Source organism: Pelecanus crispus, chromosome 2 (genome assembly GCF_030463565.1).
Source record: "Pelecanus crispus isolate bPelCri1 chromosome 2, bPelCri1.pri, whole genome shotgun sequence".
NCBI classification, from domain to species: Eukaryota; Metazoa; Chordata; class Aves; order Pelecaniformes; family Pelecanidae; genus Pelecanus; species Pelecanus crispus.
In genome coordinates, this window is record NC_134644.1 from 46650901 (window position 1) to 46672085 (window position 21185).

Sequence of the window (21185 nt, forward strand, 5' to 3'; positions counted from 1 at the left end):
GTCTCTCATGATTTTATTTCCTCACAATATTTTTCTCCACTTTGTCTATCCCCCCCCAGCTTCATTTCATGCCATTATGCGTATTACCACACAGAGAAATGATTGGACCCTCCATTATCCTTAAAAGGATTTCAAGCAAGAAACAACTAGTGTGAAACCTACTTCACCTCTGGAGATCTGAGCAATCTTGCTCTGCAGGTGGCTCGGGAAAGATGAAATCCTTGTTCAGTCTGAACGCAACATATGGCACTGCAACAGACTCCCTCCCCACAGCTTCGATCATTTCTGTAGGCTGAGCACTAGGGATCAATAGACCTCAGTCCCCAGTGGGCCTTGAACATGCACAGCTCAATGTTAAGTCTCTCACAAAAGTTGCCCTGCACTCTCATCTAGTAAACCATACAGCAGCAAAGCAATTTGGGTTTCTTCTCTTCGTTCCGAGAATTGAGGAGTAGTTTTAGCAGCTGTTTAACAGTGCTCTTACAATAGAGATGTTTTGCTGCCAGATGCGTTGTTATTGCTGGATGGGATGTAAAAATCGTCAGTTCAAGATATCACCTGATATTACAAGTCTGGGAAGGGACTGAGGGGTAGAATAGAAGTAGCCAACTATCTGAAGGACAGAACTTAGATGGTTAAAATGAAGTGGAAGGTAGTTTAGTGATGTTGATTCTTGCCTATTTGCCTCAATTGAAACAGTACCAACGACTTAAAAAAAAAAGTAAAGATGTCTGCATGAATAGGACTGCTTTTAACTGGAGCCCAACTGGTACTACCCACTCCTGAAAAGCCAGTCCGAGAGAGGGGCAAAGCAGAGAGCTAGAACAGAAATCTCTACAATTACCATGTCATGAATTACTAAAATAAGACTTAGGACTATTACAGAAAGCATGGGTTGGAAGCAGTTCATATCTTTGCCTTGTCTTATTACATCTACTGTAGGCTACAATACAGTCATACAAATATACATCCTTTCTATTCCCATACACACGTCTGATATGCCAGTCATCCCATGAAAAAGCAAGCATGAGATCAGGTCAGTCTTACAAACCATTATATGTGTCTGAAAGTTAAGCAGGTGTACAACCCCACCAATGTAAAATATATACTGAAGTGTTGCTAGCACCTGGATCTAATGCTAAGGTGAGATGGACACTGTCAATGAAAAATGCGTTGATCCCTACTTCTCCTGATGGAGACTTTAACAGTGAATTTGGCCCCTTAGACTAGCACTACTACTTCAATACTCATGCAAGAATAAATATAACAGAGAAGAAAGCCATAAATTCCAGTTATGTGCAGATATGTAGTGAAAACCCAAAGTATTCTATTTTAAATTAACAATTTTTTAAAAAAGGCATGTTATTTTTGTGTTCTTACAATTCAAATCTATAGGCGAGACATTTAAAACAAAGTCATGCTAAATATCTTTTTTAATTAACAGCTACAGACAGTTTTGTACAGATGAGTTATATAAAACTGCAGGAAAAAATATATTAAAAGGGAAAGTGTGCAAATCCCTCATTAACAAGGTATTGAAAACACTGCTATAATTTTCCTCTGCTATTATATTCCACTGTACTGTTCCTTCTCATTTATCAGAGCTCAGATCTCGCTTCTTAACAATAACAGACATTTATATGCAGCTAAACTACAAAGATTTTATTCATCTGCTGCTTATTAGTTGCAAAATAAGAGACGTTGTTACTTTAACAAGTGACTGCTTATTTTATTATTAAATTTCTGAGCACCATCCTCTGCTGAAGAATGGTCACACTACAGTGTGAGTCCTGGTTATTACTGTATTACTCATTTTGTGGTTTCAGGGCTTATTGTGCCTCTCTCCCCTAAGGTCCTTGCCTGGAGCCCTGCCTCCACCAGGCCTCCTGCTATCACCTCTCCAAGAATGCTGCATTTCTGCCCCTCTTGAACACAATACTGAGAATTTAGCTGGGCCCATTGAATTAGGAGGAGATTTTGCAGTTCTTCCCTCCAGGAGCCTGTAAAATAGAGGCCCAAAACAGAACACAGCATGCTGAGGATTTAGCGTTGGGTTCTTCTTACTTGTGTTTATGAACTAAAGCAGACAAAGTAGGATCCTGGCATCCCTAAAGGCCCCCTTCTAAATAACAAAGACTGACAAGTCTTTCCCAAGAGTGTTTCTGGCTTTAGGTTGCATAAGTCATGATCTGGGAATTCCCCTTCTCCATGTTAAAGATGGAAAGAAACTGTGCCAGCTCCTCAAGTAGCTTCCTTGGGTAACTGCCTTAAGTTATATAGGATGAATCTGGAGCTTCTGTTGACCCTGAGGATTTCCCTGACAAACCAAATTTCTTCAGACAACCCCTCTGGAGGTCCCCATCTGATTCACTGAAAAGACAATCCATCCTCCTGGAAGGTCTTGCTTTTAGACCTGACAAAGCAATCTCTTCCACTTGTAGATTTTTGTTTCTTGAAGTCCACAACAGATTTGTAGGTTGCTTTAAGAGAAAGCAAAAAGGTTAAGGGATGGCACCATCTCTTAACAATCCTCACAATTTGGGAGAAAACCCCAGAACATGAACCACTCTTTTTCTTTCTGTTCTTTTCCAAACGCATTTCTACACAATTACATTATTTCAATGCAAGAAGAAAGCACATGGGATCAGAAACAATTAGATCAACACACAGTATTCACAAATGACCGATGAACAGCTCCAAATCTGTCAGTCACAATGATTTAGTCAATCTAACTCTCATATACTTCTGTGTAAATCTTACCATTGATTTTCCTGTCGTTTGATGTGGCCCTCCACAGAAACTCATGTCAAACAGAGCTAGCTAGGTACAGTCAGTAGGCTACTTGTTACCATAAAAATTATTCATGTAAGCAAAGTTCACAGAAATGGGTCTCTACCATTACTCTTCAAACACATGCGTTATTGTTTAACCGTTTTCTTGATCAAGTGTAAGAAAAACCTCAAAGTATAGTACACAAAGATGCCAGGCATTCAAGTAACAGCATTTTGCACACAAATCCCAAGTGAAAACGCACTTGCAGTGACATGTTGGGGACCCTTCTTGTGCATAAACCTGGACTCACTGAATTTAGCACTGTGGTTATAATCTATGTCATTTTTCTCTTGTTCTTCCAAAACATACAGGGCAAACATTATTAATATAACCAATTGGTGTTCTTGTTTTCCCTTCCCATTCAAACCTCATACTGTAGTCAATAGGTATTTTGAATACATAAAGAATACCGAATCGGGTCCTTGATTAGCGTTTGATTTATACCACAAAGACCACAAGATTCAGAGGTTGCCAAGGCAACACCACTTCACCCTCCTTACATTTCGGCTTTGATATGAAACCTCTCATTATATAAATGTATCACAACACCAGTCAGCATGACAGGCTATTTTACAAATATGACTTCAGATAGCAGACAGCTATATTCTTCTTTTAAGGGGGGGTGGGGGAGAGGCAGGAATAAGGTTACCTTTTACTAAGGGGGAGAGGGGAGGGGCAAAAATGACATTCCAAGCTATATAGGCTTTATTATGAAATTGTATCCTGAGCCTTCTAATACAGCCAATAAATTTTGTATTATTTGGCCAAAAATCCACAAAAGGGCAGGAAGCAAACAAAACAAAACACCCCAAACACACCACACAAGCAGAGTCTGAGACTGAGATGCTAGAATTTTAAGTAATTGAAACTATCAACTGTGTATAAAAGCTTTACTGAACCATTGGAAATCTGATACTTTGGCATATGTTGTTTAGAACTACAGACAGGCAAAGCGTAGTAAAGCATAAAAGACCTACCAGGAACCTACTGACACTCTTTTAACCCCAATTTTGAGGTCTAAAGTGGTACTTAGCAATATACCACTAGCCTTCTTTACTGAGCAGTATTCAATATTCAGTAGTCTGCCTACAGTTATGCTCCAGGATCCTTTGGCAAAGCCAGGCTCCCGCAGGAGGAGGGCTCAGTTAAAGATGGTTACTTCTGTGTGTCCTTCTTAGTCCTCTAAACCACACTGAGTTTGAGCAGACTACAGGCGGATCCAGAATGCACAAGGCATGGCTGACTGACTGGGTTAGCAACAGGATGGCAACAGTTCCAAATGCATCCCCTCAAACCCTTCCTTGTGCCCTAGCACCCTCTGTGCTGCCAGGAGGCTTTTCAGAGACAGTATTACTGATAATCAGCTAATTCTGCATCATCTGGGGACACTCCAGCATGAGCTGAGAAAGCTGACCTTTGAATTTCTAAAGAGAAGATGATTGTTACAAGAATATGCATGGATATTTGTAGTCATGGAAAAAATATTAAAGTTGGAATATTTAAATCTTTTACTTCTCCCTTTAATGTCCATTTCTGGCTTGTAATCTCCAGTTACATGTTTCTCACTGTGACTCTGTGACACACTGACTATCGTCAGCAGTAAACAAAGTAAATCTTACGCTGTGTCGTAAGAGGAAGAGGAGCAAAAATACCACTAGGGGGCACATACAGTACTAGCAAAGCAATTGTTCCTTCATCCCCTCAACTATGTCAGTTCCAGGTCAGAGACAACTGCCCCCAGTTTGCGACGACAAAATAACACCACTTACAAATATTTCTAGTTGAATGTAACAGCAGCTCCCCAATTACTACAGAGTGCCCATTCGTATGGTTTCTACAAGAAGAAATCCCTCTTCTCTTACTTGTGAAGAATGTCACTGAAGAATACCTTACATCGCAGGTTCCTTTACAGGTTACGCCATCTGTTATGCACTCAGTGTACTGCAAAATGTTCAGGGCATGGACTATCTTGGACCACCCAATTGCATCCAAAGCCTTCCTGTACTGTATATAGAACCTGTTTCACTACACAGCCAAATCCTGCTGTAATCCAAAAGATGAAATCGTTGTAAGCCTGGATGTGCACAGAATTCCCCGTTTCACTGGGTAACAGAGTAATGTACCATTTATGCTGTTATTACTTCCCCAGCACTGTGTTGTTTGTTCCCTAAAGTGTTCTGGTGATGACTCAATGACCAATTAGTGGCTGACCCAAATCCTTCAGGCCACTCTTTCCTATTCCTATCACCTTTCTGTTTTGCATGTTGGCAACTCTCAAGAGTGCAAATTTTATACCTAAAGTCCAAGACTCCATAATTTAAAACAAACAAATAGCATTCCAAGGGGAAAAAAAAAAAAAAAAAAAAAGCTTCTGAGAGACACAGTTTATGTAGGAGGGCTAGAAGACTGACATCAGAATCAGGTATCACGCTGCAATCCAGTCAGCCCTGACACATTTCCACATAAAGTGGGCCATGGAAGCTGGAGAAGAGCCAGTACAGCAGAAGACCTTCAGGGTTATTTTGCATAGGACTATGCAAATTCTGCACGCAGCCGAGGGCTTGAGATCAGAGCTATTTGCTTATCAACTTTCACCAGCACTAAAACTCACATAACTAACCTTAGAAGACAGCAAGTTATTCTGAACAATATTGCTGAACAAGCAGTTGAATAAAATCAATTACTTGCCCAAGGGATTTTTAATACATACATTTCCTTAATTATTGTCAGATATGCAGGTCAACAAAAAGGAAGATTGATTTCTCGATAAACAGAATAACTGTGATGTTAAAATGTTTTGTGGAAAGACAAATTGTGAATTAAAACATTTTAATGCTCATTTTAGTGAAATGATGGGAACATTCAGGAAGCACTTGCTGTCAAGAAACTGTACACATCCCCATCTGCCCGTCGATGGCATAATGCAACAACCTCTCCAGTCTTCATCTTCTTATCACTTACACCTTACCGATCAGGATGCATTCCTTCTTGCCCAGCCGTATATTTGTACTGATTAATGTTATGCTAATGTAATGACTATGCTGTTTGCATCAGCAATGTTAGAACAAATTGACATTAGCTGGAAAAGTCAAGTCAGCCTTATTTTTTGTGACCCAGTGCTGTCATCTCATCTGCTCACTGATACATGTTGTGCCCCAAACTGGCCCTCAGCACTCAAAAGGGAAAGTGACCCCAGACCTGTCCCCGTAGAGGATCAGGGAGGTGAAATAACATGTTTTAGCTGTGTAACAGGCTCATTTCTGTAATGTCAAAGAACTCTGCAGTGCCTAAAGCAATGCAACTAACAACCATCATTTGTTGTTTCCTCTCCCCATCCCTCAGGAGAGAAATTTGTGCCATTCAGTGCCTTGCTTTGCTAAGGAGTTTTGGTCTGTTTTGTGGTAGATTTTCTTTCGCGCTTGTGTGGGGAAGAGAGAAATAGGTTATGTTTTAGGATTTTGGTTTTCTTAGTGCTTCAGCAGAGGAGGCAGAAGAAGAATCAAGAAAGCACATCAAGAAAGTGTCACCTTGACCATGAAGAAAGTGGTCGATATCTGCAGTGGAGCTCAGTTCTTGGGAGAAACTGCACACAAGCTCCTTTCCCTCCAAGTCCTCTCCCACAAAACACTTGCTAGGAAATCTGCATTTCCAGGGTCAGTCCATCTATATCAGTGTGTGTATGTATATATGTATACATAGGCCTTCCGCTAACAAGAGGAAGGGAAGCCCCATATGAAAGGATCATAACCCACCCATGCCTTGTGAAAGCACGGTAAATGCAAAGCCCTTGTATCCACACTGTGGCTATGTGTGCCTTTGTACTGCAAAAGTTAAATATACTTTCCAAAAAAATACAGACAGGATTAAGGAAGACCTCACCCCTAAAGACACCAGAATTCAGCATAGATTGAAAGAAATTCCTGTGAAAGGAAAGCTGCTGAAAGGAGAGCAGACATTACAGGAAGTATGCATGTATATATACTATGTATACCATGTGCAACCACGTGCAACCGTGTGTATGGTATACCCATCTACATTCTAGTTTAAATTTCTAGTAGCAAATTTTAGGAAAAAATAAATGCAGAACACCAAAGCTGCTACAGAGAGGAGCAAACAATGAATTAAATTCAATTCCTCACAGAATAGTTTATTCTGTAAAACATAATACCACAGTGTCTGTTGGCTTCTTAATTAAGTCTTAACTACCAATTGCCCACTAGTAACTTCAAAATTTTACTTCTGGTTTTTTCGAGATGTTCATGATTTTCTACCACGATGGTAGAAGAGTTACCAAAATGCTCACCAATGAAGTTTTTCCCATTGTATTCCTGTTGTCATTTATGGTTCGTTCAACATCAGAAATTTATTCTTAAGCACTTCCTCACTTGCATTATCATAGATTATCATAGATAATGCAAGACAAGTTCCAAGGACAGCATTAAGTGTCTGAAACAGGTAATGAATACTCTGTCTAGACAGGAGATGAAAACAACACTGTTCCTCTTCTCTCAGTTCTGCCAGCTGCTAACAGCTTTGATAGTAAGCTGAATATTTGTAAATGCCTGCATCTCTTACATTAAGAAAAAATTTAATTAGCCTTGTCTAAACAGAGGACAAACTTAAATCCTACCAACGTCTATTTAAGGATTAAATCCCCATTCTACTGATAGGTTAATAGTGAGCAAAGCCAGTGGCTATTTCACATTCTTATCTAGCACACAGAAAAAACAGTAAGCTACAGATAACACTGTTCATGTGATACTCACCTGGTGTAGCTTCTGCCAAAATTCAGGTCCGTCCTCCATTTTTCTTAAGCTTGGTGGAATGTACCAAAAGCAAACGTTTGCATACTCTGGCTAAACAAGAGAACAAGTGATTGCTTACAAGATGTAACAAATGGGACAGAAATACATATTATAGCTTGTCAAAAAGTTCTGGTTTATTTTTTTGGGGGAAAAAAAAGCCTTTGCGTTTATACCATTTTCATTAAAACTTCCTTCTCCAACTCACCTTTTGTTTCCCTTTTTTGAGACTAAAAATAGTTTTTGTATCATCCACTTCTCTTCCTGCTGCCAGAAAAAAGAAACCTGTTGGAGTTCCTTTTTCCTTTCTTCTTCCTATATACACATTAAACTCTGCTTTGCTCACTAAAAACTTTGGTAAGGAAAAAAGTATAAGAGAGGCATAGAGAGGTAACTTACAGTTTTCAAAATTGAAGCAACTTTAAAGAGAAGAATAGTTTTTCTTTTTAGTGGTTTTTTTTAAAATGGAAATTTCCTATGATGCATTTTACACAAAACACACAAACTCAATTTTTGTCACCATTTTAACACTTGCACACCTGTACATTTTTCTACTGAACAATGCCAATCTCCTTTTATATCATATATCATACGGCACACTACACAGTCCTGGACTTAATGCTGGCTTTCTCAATTTCCACATTTTACAGGAATCTCAGGACCCCTTGCAGGGTATGTGCCATATCCTGGATATATCTTATCCAATATCTAAGCAGGCCTTTCGAGCAAAGACTGAGACTCTGCCTCTCTGCTTCCCTCCAGAGAAATTTTGCCTTTAAACTCAGCAGAGAGTTAGCTGCAAGACTCCCACCAAGAATGCATTCACCACACATTATAAAATAAGGCATTTTGTGCTTATGAGGTTTCTGTTTCATACATGATTGAGAAAATGTTCCCAGCAGACCAGTCCAGGGTCTCTCTACACTTCCTGCAAATTTGGGACAGAAGTTAGGTTAGTTGTTGGTTTGGTTTTTGGGTTTGGTTTTTTTTCACCTGTACAGGTAGCAGTAGCACAAGGAATAGATGTGCCTTCTAATCCCATCTAATACTACCCATAAAACCACTCAGTCAATCTTGACCTACATTATTTGCAACACAGTATTTAACTGGAGTATAGATTATAACATGGATTATAAACTCACACACCCCTCTCCCCTCCCACACGCCATCCTCATTAGTACTGATTGAAAGGAAAAAAAAGAAGTTAATAGGAAGCTTGGTAGCTGGGTCACACCATCTCTTTGCCCCACTGTGAATGCGGCTATTACAATCCCAGGCAGTCTCCTGAACAAGGAGAGCCCACCAGCTGAGACCTGTTCTTTCATGAAAGGGCACTGGGAACTGCTCATATCATTTTCTGCCTCGCTTCAAAGAATGCATTAAATACAATTTAATCATCAAGAAGAATATCGTTGTCAGCAGGAACAGAGCTGCAAACCTGCCACCTGCTGCCACTGAATGAAATAAAGCTCAGCTCTTAAAGTCCCATTTCTTTCCCCAAAGAGCATGCATTGAGTACACACATAAACACAGACCCTGAAAAGGCAGCGACTTCCTCATGAGCGCAAGCACTGGCTTGCTGTTACAAGGTTTATTTAAAACTGTTTAAAATCAGATGGCAGGAGTAGACAGATGGCATATATTACCATATTGCCATTGCCTATATTGCCTTCTTTATTATCTCAGTTTCCTTTCACACATGAAATACATCATCCCCCTCTGAAAATACCATTCATCCTAGAAAAACTTAACTACCCCCAGCCATGCGTCACTATTTCTGGTTATCTTGTCACAGCTCTTATCCAAGCAGGCAAGCGATTATACCACAGAAGAGTTCAAGATGACTGAAGCGCGAGTGGCATTTCCAGGCCACAGAGCGGTTCTCATTGCAGGGCTTTCCTCACTGCATGTGTCAGAGGATCATCTTCCTGAGCTTCTTGTCCAAAGTCCAACTTCCTTTCAGAAAGGGCTGCATAACCGGGGCTACCTGCCTCCCAGCAGTCTTTCTTTGAATTCTCCCTGCTTGTCTTCCTGCACTCCTGAAAACCTGTTCTTAACCCTTGCTCAACCTCCTTCTCATTGCTCATACTATAGCACTCCCTCCAATCCCACTTTTAATCCAGGTGTCCTGTTCCTGCAGGAAATAAACAGCAGTCTCTGCTCTCACCAACAGCTTTCACATCTTCGGTGGATCTGGGCCCCTGCTAAGCTGTACAATAATGGAGAGCTTTTTAACAGACTTGCCACTTCAGTAACCCCATCAGGTGTTGCTGGCCCAGAATTCTTCACTCCATGTAAAATTTCCCAGTATGCACTTTCAAAGTCAAAGGGAAAAGTTCATGTTGTATGAATAGTATAAAATATTTTTGGTATTTCGTATTTCTTCTAGCCTAATCCGGAATGCTCATGGCATCAGCAATGGTAAACCAAATCTGCATCGTTATGGTCTGTCGGTCTCCATGTGTGGCACTTACTCCGTTTTCCTTCCTCCTCCATGTGCTCTCTTCCTCACCACACTACATACCCAGCTGTCATTCACACACATACACTTCCAACAACGCAGAAGGTTTTTCTAAAAATAACAGATCTTTGTGACATCCCCAGATATATTAACCTTATTAACCAAAGAGCTTAGGATTGGTGGAAAAACAGTGCTTTGGCTTTGCCCCCTTTACTCACTCTCCTCTAAGCATCAACAGCTAATAAGCTGACAGGTTTAGCAAAGATGGATGAAAAACAAAACTTTTGGGAAGTTTTTAGGAAGATGGTGGTAGAAACAGAATTAAGGAAAGGAACATGGACTTTAATGATAAAAAGTCCATTTTTAGGATCAAAATATTCTTCCATCCAACACACAGTCTTATCCGTAAGTCTGGCAAGCACTGCTTTTTTGCAGCCAGACTCCTCACTTTCACAGAAAAGTGCTCCATTTATACCCCCTGAAGTAATACAGGCCCAGAAGCTAGGAAAATAGGTAGAGTGATTACCATCTCTCAGAGCACGTTATGTGTGTTCAATCATTTCTGTGTATCTCCAACACATAAACTTATTAAATTATATACTTCAAGTACAAATTGGCAATTGGCTAAAAAGAACAAAATCAGACAACAGACACCTCCCCAACAGCAATAGTTCAGTTCCATTTTCACTTACCTCCAAAAGAAGTTGGAACCCCTCTCTTTTCTTAATTTCTTCCACTAGATATCTGTAATAAAAAATGCATGGTCTTAAAGCATAGAACAAAACAATACCTACAGACAATAACAAAAAAGGTCTTGAACATGTATACACTTTTTTTTCCTTCTTTCTTTTTCTTTTTTTTTTCCCCTAAAGAAACCACAGAGTTAAATCTCATTTCTACCTGCTGTGAAAATGCAGTAGCTATCAGTTCCTGGAAACAAATGAAGGCTACAGCCAGCCAAGGAGCACTGAGGAGAGGCCAAATTCTGTCCTCAGGCACAGATATTCAGTGGAGCCACATGGCACAAATTGATCCTATTTGTATCAGGCTGTGAACTTTCCCAATGCAAATTTCCATTGATGTTACTCTCTACAAATTAATTCCCCCATCTCTTTTTCTCAAGTGCTGATGCTGTGCTGCCATGTTATTTCATGGTCACCCTGACATCTCTTGCACTACTATTGTCACCAGGACCTCTTAGTTTAGCCCAGAATTTAAAAGTTTCCACATACTTCAAGCCCTGCAATTTTCCCAGTACTGTCCTTGTTCCCCACTGTACACAACAGTGCACGTTTCCATTCAGTGAGCCACTGCTGACACACAATAATCCCTGGGCACCCTATGCTAACAATGCATTGGAATCAGTACTTCTTTTCTCTTTCACCTGTCAGTATGAAAAACACTGAAGCCTTCAATAGGAAGATGGGTTTAAATCAAAACTTCGGGTCCAAACAGCTTCAATTTATAGCAATTTTTTAAAACATGACCTCAACTTTGCCATGGCACACATCACACACGAATTCTGAAGCAAGGAGGACGCTTTGACATAGCTGAGACTTCTCTCTTTATCTGCGCACCCCCCCTGCCAAAGCCTTCCCAAGGAAAACTCCAGAGAAATCACCTCAAATTCACACAGCTTTTCTATTTCAACAGAATTTTAGTCTTCTACATGAAGATTTTGCTGTCTAACAGTAATAAAACTGAGACAGTTAAACTACTGATTCTGTACAAATCTGTTATTTTGTTGCATTTATTTGGCATTTTCCTGCCTGCAGCTGCGTTACTGGTCATCACACAAATAATTTTTTTATCTACTACTTGAGGAAGAAAAGTATTGTCAAAATAACCTCCCTTGGCCCTATCCATATGCCTGAAACCTGCCCCACAGGGACATCTCTAGCACAGTGGTATTCCGCAACGCCTGCTATGTGCTGCAGAAACAGGTTGGCTAGGGAGGCAGTAAACAATACCCTAGGTGGTATACATTTTTCAGAAGAGCACATGGGGAGTTGTCACGCTGTTTATCATTAACAAGTATTGTGCGTGTGACTGATTACCTCTTAGCACACATCCCTGCAAAATGATTGCTGTGGTAGAGGGCCAGTTCCCACGACACGCAGCTCTATGAGTTGTGCCACATTGTGCAGTGCTGAGATGTGTCCTCCCACTACAAGTCAAGGTTCTGGGTCTTTTCTGCCATGACCATTTAGATCCTACTGTGTGCATTTGTTTGTTACCTGGCTGTCAATGCCCACACTACTGTTTAGGTTGAAAGAGAGGCATGCTGAAAGGTAAGCAGGAGGCTAGATACCATGTGAGTGTGTTGGGGGGAACCTGTTTCTGTAGGGGAATTGTAAGTTAAACAAGCTCAGTGCTTTTGTCCTGTTGATTAGAAGATACTTGTCTGTGCCATAAAACCAACAATCAGCAAAATCAGCAGGCTATTCACAAGACAGTGGCCCTCAATTTATTTTTTTAAATAAATCATGAAAAAGAAATATATATATATGATTTTTTTTTGAGGTCTTCAATTGTTAGAGCTATTTTACGATGCTTAATACCCCTCCCTCTTACCACAAGTGCCTTTTTTTTTTTATACCACCATCTGACATAGGATATCTGATGTCGGTCAAGCTCACAATGCCGTTAATCATGTTTTTAACTACATTGCCAATAGCCTAAGAAGGCAGCCATTAGAAAATCCATCACTGATGATTTATCTTGCCAGGACCATTTGATGGCAGAGGAGCAATTTACTCTGTGCATCTTTCCACAGTTGACAGTGGAGTTTTATTATCGTGTCACAGTTGTAGAACTTCAGAAGGGCTTGACTCTAAGCGAGGACTGGAGTGCACAGAGAAGTGGTATTTGCTATGATTAAGCCTTGAAGAAAATGAGGGGTGGAGATCTGCAGTGAAAGTAGACATATGCCTGCTAAGAGTGGGTGTCAGAAGAACAATTGGGCAGAAAAACTGCAAAGACGCTGAAGCATAAAATGCAGAGGTGGTTACAGTTGTATTCTAAAAGCAGTTTACTTCTGTTTTCTTTTTAGTGTACTTCATAAAGCTACATCCCTGCATTCAAAAATAACTGGGGCAGGGGGGTGGGGAGGCGGGGAAAGGGCAAAAAAATTTCTGAAGTGATCAGCAGGATACTCTACTGAAGGTATTTTTAAAATAAGCCTTTACAAATAGGTAGCATCACAATATTCCTGGGATATCTAATACACTGAAAACATAATTCATCTCCAGACCAAGAAAAATTTAATGGAATAGCCAATAAACAAAGTTTGATGCAACAGGAATACATGCCTGCAACTACCCTAAAACCTTTCCATCTCTGTCTGGCCATGGGGGGAAAAAACAATAATCTTGCTCTTAAGTCCTATAGTGATGGACTAGTAGACTAGTTCCAAAATTAATCCAGGTCTGTGTTCAGGAACACTGAAATACTATCTTTGCAACATCAAAGTAAAACCTACTGTAACAAATCAGGAGCAAGGCTGCACAGCTGTTGGGTAGTTAGGAAACCTGGCATAGCGCCCAGAAAACCTGATGCCTCAGCTGCAAAGTGCCCATGTCCATGCAAACTCAAGACAGCAATGCAGCTACTATAAAGAATATACTTCATCAGATAAAAACTAAGAATTAAATTTCTTGTTAAAGGAGGAAAAAAAAAAAAAAAAAAGAGACACGCCAGTCACTCCTTAGAAGCACTACCAGCTGAATCCTAACATTCAAAGAAAATATCGATCCCAGAAAGGTCATTAATCACTACACTCTCAGTCAAACGACCTTGGCCAGTGACCTTGATAAGGCTGAGTTCTCCTGCTGATAGTGGAATGAATTACTTACTCTGTGCAGACACAGAACAGCACAATGCTTTGGAACAAAAACAAGGTGCAATTTAACCAGACGATATTAAGGAACACATAACCAGCCAAACAATGAATGGCTTTGAAGAAATAAGATAGAGAAAAAAGCCACAGCTCATTTGGGCTTTTTTTGGTTTTGCTTCTTTCTTTTTATTCCTTTCTAACCCACTCTGTGTTTAGGTCATGGGTGTTTTTACCTCTTCTTTAAGTGACTTCGTTAAAGTGAGACTATTCCTTTAATTTGCACTGGAGTAAACATTCCATTCTTTTCAACTTGGTAGTTCATATCACAAATAAAATGCCAATATGATATGGATGACTGTTTTTCAGTATTAATGATTTGACTGATAGTAGTGTGTAGCTAGCCCACAAATTGGTGAAGATTTCATTGTGGTTTATCTTGCATAAATTCTGAACAAATATGATAGTTCAAATTAATTGTTTTTAATGGGCCATTATCTTATTTCAATAGTATATCTTTTATCAGAAGACAAAACAACCTGTGTATGGAAGTTTCTTCCCTGAAACTGAGACATCACCATCACTTTAGAAACATGTTCTAGCAAGAATTTTGCAGAATTCACTTGTGAAACTCAGTTCTGCAAGACCAAAAACTTAGTAAAATTGAACAGGGTGAGCGAGGGGAAGATTGCAGGAAAAAGGTGCTTCAGTCCCTAACAGAACACAATGTAAGCATTGAGAACTTCAGCAAACTTGTGGAGAAAAAACAAGCAGTATCTCAGAACAATATGCCTTCATATACCTCTACTACATCCTAACATTAACAGTGTCCTCATACAAATTTCCTCACATCATCAGCTTTCTGCGTTTTGTCAGTCGTGAGGAATGAAGTGAACAGAAGAATGGCTAATTCACTTCTTGCTAGACACAGCTCAGAGCCTGGCACATAGGGCTGCTTTTACGTTAACACCAGAACACACAGTTATGAGTTAGAAGAGGGTGCATTAGTAAACCCGTCCTATGTCTGGTTCAGATAACATAAATGTTAATGTAGATGGATAGTCTGATTTGTACTTCTATTTTACCAACAACCAAGCTTATCGCTAAAAGTAATAATTACTATTAAATATTGTAGCAAATGTACTAACACTAATTATTATTGCTATTATACACAAACAAAAGGAGAGGGGGAAAAAAAAGTAACAATGTTGTCTGTTCCAGGATATGGAGTATCAGCAGTGTCAACATTTCAGTCAATTAAACAGACTAGACATATTCAAAATTGTGAGGCAGTACCTAGCCAAAGCCAGTGCCCTGTTTACTCTCTCCTCGAGGCCTGTGGTTCCCAATGCTTTCCACATCAGCCAGAATTTGAACGCATCTGGACGCCTGCTGCACTGAATGGACTTGTCACCAGTGTCATAGCTGACATCGTAGAACTTGTCCTGCTGGAATAGGTATGCAGCCTTGGCAGAGTAACACTTCTTCAGGAGGCCCTATTAGAAACACAACAGAGACTCAGATTGCTGATAAGCATTTTCAAATGTTTTTATCTTCACAAGCCAAAGCCTTTTTTTCCTGTCTGTACCAACTGCTTAGTAAAACAGAACTGCATGTGCAGGAAATTATCCAAAGCTTATGGTGCAGTTTAAGAACCCTGGATGAACCTGAATCTGGTGAAGTCAGCACTGACAACAAGGTAACTTTTTTTATTATTATTTTCACATTTTTTTATTATTATGTCACTGAAGAGTTGCAGGTTGAAGAGGAATTCTGACTCAAATCTCAAGAAACCATGGGAGTGGCTACCACAGAAACAGTTGCCCAAAGACATAAATGGGTGGGAAAGAGGGAGGAGAAGATGAAGCCTGTGTTGACTGCTCCAGTCTAGAGATTGGACGAACAGCCCCTGAGGAGCTTCCTACATGTTCACAAATGGCTCAATCTATTTCTTCTTTGTCAAACAAAGAACTTTATATACAGCACAGTTAGTTGCAGGTAGGGAAGATTTTAGCCTCAAGAAATAAATGTTTAGCCCTTACCAGAAAATAAAGTCACTGAGGATTTAGCATAGACTATCTGACTGTTTGAATGGAAACACTACGAGGAGGTTAGTACAACCCCAATTTTTGTCTCTTTTCATAGTTCAGACAATTTTAATATTTGAAAATAAACCTCAGAAAAGGTACTTTACCATACCCTAATTATGGTTTGTTAATGAAATTATTTTTATTTAGCAATCTCCAGCCTCCACCTTCAGAGAGGCTGCCTGGGCAGAGATGAGCAGCAGAAAACAGACAAAGATAAATGAGTAACGTGGCAAGTTCCAGCAAAGAACAAAGCTGGGAAACAGAAAGCACAGAGGCTGTTACAGGTTTAAAGGTGCAGGGGAAGAGAAGAGGCATAGGACAGGCTGTTGGCTGCAGAATGAAATATTGAAGTATACTCTGTAATACAATAAAGTAGAGACAAGTGCTGGCAGAAAGCAGGTTACAAAAGCAGAGATGAGGGTGGCCCTACAAGGAGCCCAGGAGACAGAAAAGTTTGTAGATTTGTCAGTGATATGAAAAGTGGGTAAGAAAAATAAACCACAATCTATAAGATAACACTAGAATAGAAATTCAGATGAAGTTAAAAACATGGCTACAGCATCTGATTCAGATCTGCAAACATGTATTTAAGTCACAGTTGAACCAGAAGTCTTCCATGCAGAACAGACCAAGGAACAGCAGCGGACAGCATGACAGAAGTTGCTAAACAGTATCTTGAAGAGCACAATTCATTTTCCAATTCAACATCACTCTTCAATTTGAACCAACTGAAAAAGCATTTCACATTTCATCCTTTTCTCTACATCTGCTGCAAGCCTGATTTTAAAATGGCAGACGGTGTCTGACATCACTCTTAAAGTGTCATATTCCCATACCAGAGGTACAATTCTTGATCTACATTACAATACACTATATATATACATATATATATACACACACACACACGGTAACTTTGGAACTGGCAATAAAATAGAGGAAAAAAGGTCAAGACAAAAAAAAATCCAAAGGAGAAATAATCCACTAGCATACACAGAATAAGTGTCCCTCTCTCCTAGCCTGTTCAATTCCCTCCATCAATACTAAAAACAAACCAAAAAACCAACCTGCGCACCTATTTGTAGAGCACAAAAGGAGAACACCAAAGGTTTCTCCACAACTTCTGTAGGGGTTTGTCAATCACATTATAATATCACTGGTTTGCAAAAAGGACAGCAAATTCAGTCTGAACTCTTTAGCCACAGGACCAGCACATTCAGCTTTGTGAAAAGACAGTTTATGTGGCAGCTTGGGAAAAAAAGGGGCAGCGGCTGCTCTCCCTCTGCAGTCATCAGTGATAATGTGCTGCTGTGGCACACAGCAGTATCTAAGATACTCACACCTACTTTCCAACTTTCTCAGAAAAAGAAAGGCAAGAAGGTGACATCAGAAACCAAAGAAAAGTCAAGCACTGAAGCATCCATCCTTTACAGTTTTTCTACAGGTTTGTGTTCTCTGGCTAGCAGCTGCACAACAGGTACAGGAGTCTGTTTGTCAAGCCATTGTGTGCTATTCATTTAGATCTCCATACCTTGATTTTCAGGGGAAATACAAGTTTACTAGACATGGTATTTAAAAAAAAAAAAGTTAAAAAGGCAGCAACATCCACAAATTTCAGTTAATTGCTTTGCCTCTTACTGACTTTAAAATTTTGCACAGTGTTTCTGCAGTGAGCGTATAGCAGGACTGATCAATGTGAGACTATCTTCTGCCTTATCAGAAAGTAATACAGCGGCACAGTAGAGGACATCACAGGATATTAGTTCCCCTCATGCCTGCCATCTGAGAAGTAATAACTTTTGTTTGTCACAAGAAACCTAAACTCGGTAATATTACAGAAAGACTGAGAAGTTCACTTAAGATCACAGTACAGCTGCAGAGTTTCATAGTTTAAAAACAAATGCTCTAGAGTGAAAACGCAACAAGAACAAATAGTTCAATATCTCAGAGTGAAGTCAAATTCCTGGGAACATATTTCATTTTTTTTAAAAAAAAAAAAGTTACTGTCCTACTCTCCTGGTGCATCTGAAGCTGACAAGATATGCTGGCTTGATGATTCTTTTTTATCTGCTCATCTTACTAATAACGCAACACACTCAAGAAATCCTGCTGAAGATATTGCCTACTGTCAATCTCCAGAGGCAACTATAGTGACAACCTCCAGTACGTCACTAGAACAGACAGGAGAAGAAACAAAAATCATGCTTTGTGAGAAAGAAAAAAATATGCAAGAAGCAAGATGGAGGAGAAAGAGAAGAGAAGAGAAAGGGAATGTTGCAGAACAGAGTTTGGGCAGGGAGGACAACAGAAGATGAAAAAAATCCAAGATAAATTTTATGCTCAAGAAAGCAGTTACTCTTTGATCGCTGCTGTCTCAAAAGTAATAGGCTTGAACATACTGAAGACATAAAAAGTCATCTCAGTTTTCCTTGTAAAATGATGGAAAACTAGAAGGAAAAAAAAAAGGAAAAAAGTATGCTTTCTAACTCAACATTCTCAGTCCCAAGAAGACCCCAACAGTTTTCCACACAGTAATTGAGCTGCTCTATCTGTTCAGAAGAATTGCAAAAATTTCTTTAGAACTTCCCCATTTGACAAGTTTGAGATTCTTTCTTCAGCATCTTTTATCTTTCTACCCTTTGTACAGAGACTAATGGTAGTTCTCTGCCTTATACTGGGGCTGTTAAAGTTTAGAAAACGGAAATACCATTTTCATGGAGGCCCCAGTCCACTATGAAGTTTCAAACAGCCTTTGGTTTTGACAAAGTCTATGGATAGTTGCTGTGTGTTCTAATTAGTAGCAAATAAATGAATAATTATTGATACTGAAATCAATATATAAGAGCTCCAGTTTCATATTTCAACATATTTTTCTCATTGAACAGAGCAAACCTTCTGGTATTTTTCCATTTCCATTGCTAGTTAAAAGCAAATTTCAATTTCATTAACAAAACACCTTTTTCCCCAAGACAAACATCTTCCTGGTTTGCCTCATCTGAAGCAATAAGAACAATCCTTTGAATAGCATACTTAAATTCTCAAAAGCAGTGCAGTGCAAAAGGCCTGTAATTCACTTCAAGAGGTGAGAAGGTGCTCTCAGTTGTACTAACCCCAAGCTGAAAGCAATGGGAATAGAGTATTTCCTGCAGCTGCCCCAGAAAGGAATCAGAGAAGTAGATTTCTTCGTGATACTGCTAATGATGAGGAAAAGATTACTCTGTAGATGGCTACCGTGATCACCTCAATTATATTCTGTGCTGAACTGGGATTTTATTAGCTACATTCTTTGAGACTTTGTTTTTAACTAATAAGTGAAAATACTGCTCATTACCTAGAATTGATTGCTAATTACCTAACCTAGTGCTACACTCTAATGAGTCACAGAACTTTGGCACTGGTGACAAACATTAGTTCTCTGTTTACATGGTGATAATATTCACGTTTATATGGATTATAGCAAGGACAAATTGGAGTAGCTCTGTGGTCTTAAGGGAGCATGTATAACCCAGAGACAAGAACAAAGTTGACTCATTAATGTTTTGAGAATATCGGTCCATTTAGCTTTGTGTTTAAATAGTCATTGCAATTCTATGTGTTTTCTGAGTAAGTCTATCTTCTTACAGAAGTGATGAAAGTTACTCAGGGTATAGCAGTGAAAAAGGGATAGCTGTGCATTTCTGGAGTGCTTTAAGCACTGAAGAACTATTGTCATTGATCTGCACTTTTACAGCGGATTAACCAATCTCTCTTTCCCTTTGGTGAAAACGCTTCTCCCTTCTAATCAAGTCAAACACGTATTTCTCTTTTCTATCTCTACCTTCTTTGGAAATCATTCCAATTTTGCTTCACTAAGGCTGGAAATACTATTTTATCAGCATTTCATTGCAGTTTTTCCTCTTTTTTTAATCTGTATAGGAAAATATTTAAATACATGTTTCATTCTAATAACCTAGCTGCAATGTCTTAAGCCTATTAACACTGCTAAACCACACAGCTTTGCTGATGCTATGTGGCAAAAAAACCCAACCAAAACCAGTCATACTATTACTTTTGCTAATGGGAAATCAGGGTGTTACCGCTACATCAGAAATGTGATGATTCCTTCTAAAGATTATCTTCTCATACATAAAGTAAAATACAAAGCTTGGGCTTGTTAAACAATCTATATGAGAGAGAGAGACTGAAGGGGATTATTTGTCCACTTATAATCACCTAACCCTGATCCTGAGGTAGTCCACAGTTTCCAAATGGGCCTCAGAGCAAATGGGAAGACAGGCTAACAAAACTTCCTTAATCAGACCTTCAAAGGGAGCTAGGGCTTGATTCATAAATGGAACTTACCATCTATGCCTATAAATAAATAGGCCTTAACATCTATGCTGCTCTGGTTTTTTGCAGAATTCACCACTTCAGAAACTACCTGAGGTTCCTTGAACATTCACTAGCAGAGCAATGTGTGCCGAACTTCCAGCTCCCATCTCAGCATCCAGCTCCCACTGAAGCATCCTAACCACAGTGAGAAGGAATTCTGTTCACATATAAATGTGTGCTTCATCTGCTGCCATAGGTATTTATGTAATTTCAGAGCAGTGGAAAAAGTTCCAAAGTGAGGAACAGATACACGTACTCTTCCATACTCTAACTGGTGTGAAAATAGCATTTTTAATGGGAAACTGGGTCCAGCTGCCTGCTCCAGATCTGGTATGGAAAGGACCAAAGTGAAGCGAGGCCTTTCTGCCAAAGTATCTTAAATATGCATTTGATCTTTTTTTCTTAAAGATTTATATTCCAACACTTTAAAAAACCTGATAAGAAAGTACTCAAATTTGTATGTGCAAACATCTCTTTGCATATAAAGACTGCACTGGCGCATACACAAAACATGCAAGTGCCAATTTTCCAGGAATTAAACACAAAGTAAAACACTCCTCCCCATGCAGAGAAGTCTTCTACTTTCCAGAACATGTCTCACTGTACAACAGGATCTGATTGTATGATCAGTAATACTTTTCACCCCTCAATGGCCTAGGGTTCAGCTCTACAAGTATTTCCAGCACAACATTGCCTAGCTGTGATTCAGAAGTGGAATAGGATTGCTCTATCAGATGTTACACTCCATGGAAGGAGAATACAGAAAGGCTGTCAGAGCCCTGAAGTTGGAACAGTGT

General features: G+C 39.5%; 1 protein-coding gene across 1 annotated transcript in view; it reads right to left on the reverse strand.

Moving 5' to 3' along the window:
* The window catches only part of GADL1 (glutamate decarboxylase like 1), an 82897-nt gene that overhangs the window by 27890 nt on the left and 33822 nt on the right, over window positions 1-21185 (reverse strand). The window contains exons 12-14 of the mRNA XM_075705002.1: window positions 15227-15426; window positions 10788-10839; window positions 7599-7688 (exon numbers count right to left, since the gene is read on the reverse strand). Of these exons, the coding sequence (XP_075561117.1) occupies window positions 7599-7688; window positions 10788-10839; window positions 15227-15426 (342 nt within the window). The remainder of the gene's footprint in view (window positions 1-7598; window positions 7689-10787; window positions 10840-15226; window positions 15427-21185) is intronic.